The 11,651-nt window shown below is 37.0% G+C and overlaps 1 protein-coding gene across 1 annotated transcript in view; it reads right to left on the reverse strand.

Moving 5' to 3' along the window:
• FZD3 (frizzled class receptor 3) overlaps positions 1–11,651 on the reverse strand; it is an 82,884-nt gene that overhangs the window by 49,324 nt on the left and 21,909 nt on the right. The window contains exon 2 of the mRNA XM_010840288.1: positions 8,581–8,777. Coding sequence (XP_010838590.1) covers positions 8,581–8,777 — 197 coding nt within the window. The remainder of the gene's footprint in view (positions 1–8,580; positions 8,778–11,651) is intronic.

Below are 11,651 nucleotides of genomic sequence, written 5' to 3' on the forward strand. Positions count from 1 at the left end.
TTTCTGAATGTTGAGCTTTAAGCCAACTTTTTCACTCTCCTCTTTCACTTTCATCAAGAGGCTTTTTAGTTCCTCTTCACTTTCTGCCATAAGGGTGGTGTCATCTGCATATCTGAAGTTATTGATATTTCTCCCGGCAATCTTGATTCCAGCTTGTGCTTCTTCCAGCCCAGCGTTTCTCATGATGAACATCTAATGCCTATGCTTCTAAAATTCTTTCAATAAATTGCAGAGGAAGGAACACTTTCAAACTCATTCTACAAGGGCACCATCAACCTGATACCAAAATCAGACAAAGACAACACAAAAAAAGAAAACTACAGTCCAATCTCACTGATGAACATAGATGCAAAAATCCTCAACAAAATTTTAACTAACAGAATTCAGCAACACATCAAAAAGCTCATACACTATGATCAAGCTAGGTTTATACCAGGAATGCAAGGATTCTTCAATATATGCAAATCAATCAATGTGATACACCATATTAACAAATTGAAAAAAAGATCATACCATCTCAATGGATGCAGAAAAAGCCTTTGACAAAATTTAGCACCCATTTATGATTAAAACTCTTCAAAAAATGGGCACAGAAGGAACCTTCCTCAACATAGCAAAGGGCATATATGATAAGCCTACAGCTAACATTATTCTCAATGGTGAAAATCTGAAAGCATTCCCCCTAAGATCAGGAACAAGATAAGGGTGTCCACTTTCACCACTATTATTCAACATAGTTCTAGAAGTCCTAGCTACAGCAATCAGAGAAGAAAACGAAATAAAAGGAATTCAGATCAGAAAAGAAGAAGTAAAGCTCACACTGTTTGCAGATGACATGATACTGTACATAGAAAACCCTAAAGACAGTATCAGAAAATGACTAGAGCTAATCAGTGAATTTAGCAAAGTTGCAGGATATAAAATCAAAACACAGAAATCACTTGCATTTCTATATACTAACAATGAAAAATCATAAAGAGAAATTAAGGAATCAATCCCATTCACCAATGCAACAAAAAAATTAAATATCTAGGAATAAATTTACCTAAGGAGACAAAAGAACTGTACACAGAAAACTATAAGACACTGATGAAAAAAATCAAAGATGACACACAGAGAGAGATATTCCATGTTTCTGGGTAGGAAGAATCAAAATTGTGAAAATGACTGTACTACCAAATGCAATCTACAGATTCAACACGATCCCTATCAAATTACCAATGGCATTTTCCACAGAACTAGAACAAAAAATTTCACAATTCATATGAAAACACAAAAGATCCCCAATAGCCAAAGCAGTCTTGAGAAAGAATGGAGTTGGAGGAATCAACCTTCCTGACTTCAGATTATAATACAAAGCTACAGTCATCAAGATAGTATGGTGCTGGCACAAAAACAGAAATATAGACCGATGGAACAAGATAGAAAGCCCAGAAATAAACCCATGCACCTATGGGTACCTTATTTTTGACAAAAGAGGCAAGAATTTACAGTGGGGAAAAGACAGGCTCTTCAATAAATGGTGCTGGGAAAACTGGATAGCTACATGTAAAAGAATGAAATTAGAACACTTTCTAACACCATACACACAGATAAACTCCAAAAGGATTAAAGACCTAAATGTAAGACCAGAAACTATAAAATTCTTGGAGGAAAACATAGGCAGAACACTCGATGACATAAATCAAAGCAAGATCCTCTATGACCCACCTCCTAGAGTAATGGAAATAAAAACAAAAGTAAACAAGTCGGACCTGATGAAATGTGAAAGCTTTTGCACAGCAAAGGAAACAATAAGCAAGGTGAAAAGACAGGCTTTAGAATGGCAGAAAATAATAGCAAATGAAACAGCTGACAAAGGATTAATTTCCAAAATATACAAGCAGGTCATACAACTCAATGCCAGAAAAACAAACAACCCAACCAAAAAGTGGGAAAAAGACCTAAACAGACATTTCTCCAAAGACATACATATGGCAAACACCTGAAAAGATGCTCAACATTGCTCATTATTAGAGAAATGCAAATCCAAACTACAATGAGATATCACCTCACACCGGTCAGAATGGCCATCATCAAAAAATCTACAAACAACAAATGCTGGAGAGGGTGTGGAGGAAAGGGAACGCTCTTGCACTGTTAGTGGGAATGTAAATTGATACAGCCACTACAGAAGATGGTATGGAGATTCCTTAAGAAACTAGGAATAAAACCACCATATGACCCAGCAGTCCCACTCCTAGGCATATACCCTGAGGAAGCCAAAGTTGAAAAAGACCCATGTATCCCATTGTTCTTTGAGGCACTATTTACAATAGCTAGAACACGGAAGCAACCTAGATGTCCATCGACAGATGACTAGATAAAGAAGATGTGGTACGTATACACAATGGAATATTACTCAGCCATCAAAAGAAAGGCATCTGAGTCAGCTCTGATGAGGTGGATGAACCTTGAACCTATTATACAGAGTGAAGTGAGTCAGAAAGAGAAAGATAAATACTGTATTCTAATGCATATATGTGGAATCTAGAAAAATAGTACTGAAGAATTTATTTATAGGGCAACAATGGAGAAACAGACATAAACTTATGGACATGGGGCAAGGGTAGGAGAGGATGAGACATTCTTCACCACCTCAAATTCTATTATGCCTGTGTTAGGGCCCAAGAAATCTGCATTTTGACAATTTTCCAGACTTGAGAAAGTATCACAGGCACAGTACAGAAAAAACAGGGATGTGCTGCAGACATTCTCACATGATCAGAAGTACTGTTCTTATGAACTTCCTGCATTTTCAGTTTTCTTGGCAGCATCAGTTTCTAAGTCTTCAGACTCCCATCAACGAAATATTCAGTAGTTACATAGATCAAATAGTTTCCAAGAAACTGTCACTGATATTAAGTTTGCCAAATACCTGTATAAGCTTATACTGAAGCTGATTAATCTCAATAAACTATCACTGATATTAAGTTTGCCAAATACATGTATAACCTTATATTGAAGCTGATTAATACAAACCATTTTCTTTACAAGGCTTGGACTATAAAACCAAATGACAGAAACTTATTGCACAGAGGCATTTATTAGAACTCTGCAGTAAGCCAGGGCTTTAAAAGAAAAACACCTAAAAAACACTCTATCCTTGAGTCCAAAAGAAGGCACAAACTTGTAAACACAATACAAGATACAGCAGCATGACTTTATGAACCAATCAAAATTATGAAAGACTTCATGTCAATCCCTCAACACAGGATTTCTGAATCAGTATTTGCCAGTACTGGCAGTACGGCAATCAGTATTCTAACAAAAAATGCAAGCAAAGGCACAGAGGTTTCGCACAGGGTGTGTTTAGTATTGCTGGGGCATGAGGAGTGCATGAACTGTAAGCACAAGAGGTAAGCATTTTCAGAAATATGTGTGTGCATAAACACTGATATAAACATATGAATGGATATATTTGTACATCCAACTTCCAATTCACCATATACATACTCCTTACTTTTTAATCCTTCCAAAACCAAACTCTTGATTTCCACTCCTTAGTTTCTCCATTTTCATAAATGGTAATCCCATTCTAGTTGCTCAGGACGAAACCCTTGGGGTCCTCCTTGAAACTGCTTCTGTCATATCCACTTCACAACCTACCAGCACTTCCTGTCATTCGACTTCACAACGTATCTAGAATCTGACAACTTTCCATGTCCTCCACAGCATCCACCCAGTTTGAGCTATTAGTACCTCATCCTTGGATTTCTGGAGTGGCTTCTAGTTCATCTCCATTTGTACATAAGAACCAGAGTAATCCTTTAAAGACATGCCACCCCTGTGCTCTTGATCATGTCTCTTCTGCTCAAAATCTTCTAACTCACTCAGAATCAAATCCAAATTCCATAAAGGAGCTCTAAAGACATCCCCCCACCCCCGTGCTTTCTGATCGTATTTCCTTCCCTTCTCCCTTACTCACATGGCTGTGGTAAGGGTGGTGTCCCTGCTGTTCTGTGAATATAACCAGCACGCTTCCACTTCAGAGCCTCTGCACTTGTTGCTCTGCTTCTTCTGCCTGGACTGATCTTCCCTAGATATCTGTATCATTTGTTCTCTCATTTCATTCACATCCCTTTTCCACTGTCTCCTTATTAAAAAGGACTTCCCTAATGTCTCCATACTGTATCACTATCACCTAGCTCTATTCTTTCTTATTGGCATTCACTGCTATCTGACATTATCTATTTATTTATATCCTACCAGGAAAACCATCACTAGAACTGCAGCTCCATAAGAACAGACCACATTTTGTTCACTACTCATCTTTACTATCTGGAATAGTGTCTAGCACATGGAAGACATTCAATTAATATTTGGTGAATGGATGACTGTTGACTAAATTATTTGCTGAATTGATGACTGTTGACTAAATATATTCATATAGCCCTTACCCAAGTTAACAGCTTCCCTGGTGGCTCAACTGGTTAAGAACCTGCCTGCTAATGCAGGAGACACAAGAGACGTGGGTTTGATCCTGGGGTCGGAAAGATCCACTGGAGAAGGAAATGGTAACCCACTCCAATATTCTTGCCTGGAAAATTCCATGAACAGAGGAGCCTGGTGGGCTATATATATAGTTCATGGGGTCTCAATGAGTTGTACATGACTAAGTGCTCACCACACATACAAGTTAATTAGAAAGATGACTAGAAGGAGTATGGAAGACATTTGAGCTGTACAATATTGAGAGCAGAGACATCTGATGAACCATAACTAAAACCAGATAAGGCAGTGAGAATGAGACAGCTATGAAATTAGTTAAAGAAAAGCAACAGAATCTACAACTGACTGCATGTGGGAGCTTAGGTCGATGAAGGAGGAATATGCCTTCCAGGAATTTAAAAAAAAATGAGCAAGGAGTAAAACCAATTTTAGGTATGTTGAAGTTGAGGTACTTGAGACAAATTCAGGTTAGGATATCCAATGGCTGCTTGTTACGCAGATTTGGAACTTACCAGAAAGATGCCAAGGCTATAGATTTGGATTTAGGAGTCATCAGCATGTGAGTAACAGTTAAAATCAGTGAGATGAAACTATCCACGGGAAGCATGTAGAATCAAAAAGAACAGAAACAGATTGCTAAGAAGCACCATGAAGAAGATACAAGAAAGGAAACTGAGAACAACTGGTCTGAGATGTAGCAGACCACAACAGTTTGCACAAAATGCCAAAGTGATTTTCAGGAAAGGAGGACAGACTGAGGTTGAGGGGAGTAAGGGTCAAATATGGAATAAAGGTGAAATGAAACATAGGTTTGAAGTGAGTGACATGGATTTGGCATAAGTGCTGAGGAGAATGAACAGAATCTTTCCTGTTGACCACATTGGAAATTGACTAAAGACAAAGAGCAAATAGAGCGGCTATGGTTTAAAATGTCTATCAATAGGAGAATGGATATGCAAAATATGGTAATCTATACAATAGAAAACAAGAAAAAGGAAAGAACTATTAATGAACACAAAAACATTGAGTCTTGAAAACAGAGCAAGAAACAGCAATCTTAACTCAAGCAAAATAAGAGTTATACAATGTATGACTTTATTTGTATGAAGTTCTAGAATATACAAAGTAATTATCTAGGAAAGATGCTAAACAGTAGTTGCTTCCAGAGGATGGTACAGACATGGACTGACTAGCAAGGAACATGAGAGCACGAGGTAATGGTAATGATCCTGTTCTATATCCTTCTAAGGATTTGGCTTTCTAAGCTGCAGGTTTTTGTTAAAACTCAGGTGCTATCTTTAGATATGTGCATTTCCTTGTAAAGTTTTAAATAGAAAAAACACACAAAACTATAGACAAATGTTTGGTGAAGGACCTGACAAAATATTTGTGAGGACAATAACTGCTGTCTCTAATTTATTTTGAAATACACTCAAAGAATAATGTAGATTAGTGGATCAGCAGAGGGATGGACAGATATGATAAAGCAAATATAATAAAACAATGATAGAATCTGGACTGCAGTGAAAAAAAAAAGGAGTTGCTATGGTTTAAATAATTAAATATGCAGCATAATTAATTTGTAAGAAATCAGTTGAACTGCTCCAGCTAGAAATCTGAACAAGTACAGTAGAAGGAATAAGTTGAAATTGTTAGCAAAAGTTCTATTTTATATAATGGACAACAAAGCTTAACCTAAGTAAGAAAAGAAATGAGATCAGGAAGGGACTTATTAGGAAAGGTGGGGGAAAACCCCACAACTTTGGGGTATCCAAGAAACTGAAGAACAAATACAATATGAACAAGGATATGAGAGATGTGGAAGAATGAAAGGTTATAATGAAAGATCAGTTTGTCAGAATTTAAGTAAGAATTCAGAGTTAGGCAATTTCAGGCAAAATAGTAAGGACATAAAACAGATTTAATACTATCAAAACAGAGATCATAATGACATTTCTATAAATGTACATAATCTGTTAAAAAAAAAGACCACTAAACAATAGGAGCTAGACACAAAACATAAAATAGGATTCCTACTGAGGTAATTCCTAACTGTTGTTATAAATACCAAGAAATTTAGATTTCTAAAAGAAGAACTATAAATATTGTAAGGTTTTGGGGAGACAGTGGATGAATGGTTTGATGGGGCTAGATAAGAGAGTATATCAAATAGGTGGAAAACAGCGTGGACAAATAAGAGAAAGCAAATTGTCAGTGAACTGACTATAAGTAACTAATACATGTTTTAAGTTTTTCCATCTATCAAATGACAGTAACAACATGGGCTTTTTACCTATCTCCAAGGGGTATTGATAAATAAAATTAATTTTAAACATGAAGGAGAAAAAAAGGGTTCTGTGCAGCACTGCCCATAATAGCAAACCCTTGGAAATAAGTTAAATGACTATCAGTAGAAGATGGCTCGGAGAAGGTGATGGCACCCCACTCCAGTACTCTTGCCTGGAAAATCCCATGGATGGAGGAGCCTGGTGGGCTGCAGTCCATGGGGTCGCAGAGTGTCAGACACGACTGAGCGACTTCACTTTCACTTTTCACTTTCCTGCACTGGAGAAGGAAATGGCAACCCACTCCAGTGTTCTTGCCTGGAGAATCCCAGGGACGGGGAGCCTGGTGGGCTGCCGTCTACAGGGTCGCACAGAGTCAGACACGACTGACGCGCCTTAGCAGAAGATGGCTAAATAACTATAGATCATATTAACACAATTGGCCATTACACAGCAATTAAGAGGAATGAACCAGACTAACAAAGATAAACACAGATACAAACACAGATACATAAACAACATTATATATTTATATACATATATGAAATGTAAAAAAGTATATAATGTTGCTTATGGATGTAATGTATGGTATATGTAATGTAATATGTAATGTACAGTAAGAATATAAAAACAAACATAAGAAGAATTAACAACAAATTCAACATAATGATTATCTCATCTCTGGGGAGAAAAGAAGGAAATGAAATCAAGATGGATACTAACGAAGGAATTTTCAACTCTACCTGTACTGTTTTATTTCTTTAAAAAAGAAATCTGGGGCACTCCCTGGTGGTCCAACGGTTAGGACTCAGTATTTTCACTGTCAGGGCCCCAGGTTCCATCCTTAGTTGGGGGAACTAGGATCCTGCAAGCCATATGGAACTTGGGTGTGGCCAAGAAAAAAAACCTGAAGCAAACACTGCAAAATACTATTGGACAAAGCTAGATAGTAAAAGTTCTATAGGTATTCATCTATGCTTTATCCTTGAAATATGTAAGAACACAAAAAGATACAACATTATAGTATAAAAAGTTCAGTATTACTACCATACATGTTATCACTAACAATTACGTTCTCTTACACAAATATATAAGACTGTCAGGTAAATATCCTCAAACCTTTAGGAAATGCTTACAATCTATATATTGGAAGTGATTTGAAAAGTATCTGACATTTTCTGGGTCTGAGTATGTTAATACATGACAGTAAAACAGAACCGAGGGACTTTCCTGGCAGTCCAGTGGTTAGGACTCCGTGCTTCCAGTGCAGACGGCATGGGTTCTATCTCTGATCAGGGAACTAAGATCCCACATGTTGCATGGTCAAAACAACAAAATTGAAAAAAAAACAAAGAAAGAAAAACAGAAATGACAGAACTACTATAGTCATTAACACCGAAATTATAAAGATATTCAAGTCCCATTAAATCACATTAAAGATATTTAATAATGAGGCAACAAATGATTATGTTCTCTATATCTTCTAATCTTTTATAAATGGCATTACTTTTATAATCAGAAAAAAAAAAACTGTTAAGGGAAAGATACCAACAATCTATATCTTGATTATGTTTTTCTTAATTATTTAAAAATTTTCTTCATAGAAATGTTTTTCTTTTTCCACCTTTTTCATTTCATTCCAAATTCCTAAGGAAATGAACAGCTCTGAGGCATGAAACTTCTGTTCAAAATTATAAGTAATATACACACTTCAAGAAGTTCTTAAAAACTGACGAACTAGAAAACAATTTTAAATATGATGCAAAAGAAGCAAAGGGCCATGAAAAATCTATGATTTTCGCACCTACTGCATTCCATATCTTCAGGCCAAGGAACACCAAACATCTCCATGAGCTTCGAACACTCACTGTAAGCCCGCTGACAGAGCCTACGGCAGGGAAGTGTGACACGTCCGTATTCCATACAGATAGGAGCATAGAGTGCACAGAGAAATGGCCGGAAGTCCCGAGAGCAATCCAAATTCACCATAGGGTGGAATGGCTAGGAAAAAGTTCAAATCAAATCATTAGATGAAGAGTTGTATACAAGTTAAAGTTTCCTTCATATATAATATGGCAATATTCTTGCTTTTTCTGTTTTAGAAGACTTCTGAAGGCAATTAAAATTTTCTGAAGGGAAGCTTTTCTTTTTTTCAACAAAACCCTCTTCACCCAGAATCACCTAGAGATTCTGATATGGTTAAGTATGAGATGTATTGCAGAATCCATATGGATATTTTAATTATTACAGGTGATATTAATGAAAAGGCTTGGCTAAGAACGATAAATAACAATACAGTCCATTTTACAAAGAAAAATCCACAAAAGATACGTGTCAAATGCTCAGAAACCTAATTACTGCTTGGTAATGGGATTACAAGAGATTTCAATTTTCTTTTTCTTATGTACTTCAATTTCTGTATTTTTGTCAACTAACATATATCAATAGGAGAGGAGGGACAAAAAATGAAAGGAAAGGGTAGGAGAGGAAGTTCAGTTCAGTTGCTCAGCCGTGTCCGATTCTTTGCGACCCCATGAACCACAGCACGCCAGGCCTTCCTGTCCATCACCAACTCCCACATTTTACCCAGACTCACGTCCATTGAGTCGGTGATGCCATCTAACCATCTGTCCCCTTCTCCTCCTGCCTTCAATCCTTTCCAACAGGAGAGGAAGAGTAGTCGTTATTATACACAGTAGTACATGTTTTGAGGTGGGAGGTAAAGGAGGAGATATCACTTTGGTCTCATATTTTCCTGATCTTTTTACATTAAAAGAAAATTTTAAAAACATACACGAGTTCTTTGAACTGTGAAATCATACGATATAAACACAGCTAACACTGTAAGCTGGTATTAAAGAAACAAAAAGAAAAAATAGTGGCCCCAAACATAAAACCATACTAAAATTATCATCATAACCACAGGAATAGATCAATTATCCCAAGAAATGTACATCTGGACTTCTGACTACCAAATATTTTTTTCACATGTTTATATAACCAGTTTCAGAGTCATTGCTGATTTTTAACTAATAACATATTCTCACCACAAGGCCTTTCCACTAAGACTCAATCAATTTATTTCTACACTGATATAAAACATTATCCAGAAGCCTTCTATACACAACGCAGTCACAAAACCAAGAGTCACTTAGAGAAACTGGTGTTAAAAGAAGTTAACTGTATAAGAGATGTGATAACTGATACATAACTGTATGTGATGATCACTTTATCACTTAATATCACGATCACTATATATAATATATATTAATATATAAATATAACTATATATATTATATATACTATATATAATAAATATAACACATTTATATATAATAACATAAAACAAACTATATGCAATTAGCATTTCCAAGCAAGAAGAAATAATTTTAAATTAATAACTTTAAATTAAATCAATATTTCCATCAAGAACAACTTCAAAATATAGGAAAAGCTTTAAAGTATCTATTGAAGGCTACTAGAGAACTATTCGGAGAAGGCAGTGGCAACCCACTCCAGTACTCTTGCCTGGAAAATCCCATGGATGGAGGAGCCTGGTGGGCTGCAGTCCATGGGGTCGCTAAGAGTCGGACACGACTGAGTGACTTCACTTTCACTTTTCACTTTCATGCATTGGAGAAGGAAATGGCAACCCACTTCAGTGTTCTTGCCTGGAGAATCCCAGGGACGGAGAGCCTGGTGGGCTGCCGTCTATGGGGTCGCACAGAGTCAGATACGACTGAAGCGACTTAGCAGCAGCAGCAGCAGAGAACTACTAAAGGAAAAGAACTAGACAGACCAGGAATCTGAGAGCAGGGAAGCATACAGAGGTGGCTTGATAAGTGCAGCCACTTCTCCAAGGAGGTATCTGTTGAACCTGGGTGTAAGGCAAGAGACTGAGAAGCAAGTTTTGCCCAGGCTGATGCTCTTAGAGAACCAAGAAACCAGCAGGGCTCTGGTAGTCGTGCAAGACCATAGACAGTACATGTATATATATAACTGAATCACCTTGCTGTACCCCCTAAAACTAATACAACACTGTTAATCGATGATGCTCCAATATAAAATAAAAATTAGAAAAAAAAAAGACTACAGACAAAATTCAAAACAAAAGTGACAGATGGGTGAACAGGGAAGTTTCTAGGTTTGGGCCTGACACAGAGCTAATTTTCCCTTCAAGATATTTGAAAATTCTGGAGATGCACACGGCAGGAGGTTAAAAAGCTAAGCATGAAGCCTCTGAAAAGCAGAGTGGAGATTTTGGCAGTGTCATCAGTATGAGGAAACATAAATTAGAGGCTCAAGTCCAACTAGGGGACATGAGCATAACTCACTCACAGCTGGAAGCTCCTCCCCTGAGTGACCACACTTCAGCAGTGGGGGCAAACGACAGGGAGGCAGAGACCGATCAAAACTGAAACCCAGCCTCAACTCAGCTCAGTCCCAAGATTGTACACGAGAAATATGTTTGAGAAAACAAAAGATCAAGGATTCCAGAAAATTGGAATCGATCATAAGAAGGACCAAATGGAAATTCTCTAAGTGAAATACATAAATGATCAAATTAAGAGCTCATTAGATATATCAGAAGAAAGAAATGGCAAAATGGAAAACAAGGCAATAGAAAATATCCAAACCAGAAGCACACAGACCAAAAACTACTGAAAAATACAGAAAAAAGCATATTAGATGTGTAAAACACATGAAAACGTTTAGGATATACATAACTGGAACCTCAAAAGAGGGAAGAAAGAATAAACAGGCAATATATAACAAGATGAGGGTCAAGAATTTGTTAAACCTGATTAACGACAATCCATAGATTCAAAGGAGAACGCATGGCAACCTACTCCAGGTACTCTTGCCTAGGAAAAA

This window comes from Bison bison, unplaced genomic scaffold, assembly GCF_000754665.1.
Source record: "Bison bison bison isolate TAMUID 2011002044 unplaced genomic scaffold, Bison_UMD1.0 scf7180017864143, whole genome shotgun sequence".
Classification (NCBI taxonomy): domain Eukaryota; kingdom Metazoa; phylum Chordata; class Mammalia; order Artiodactyla; family Bovidae; genus Bison; species Bison bison.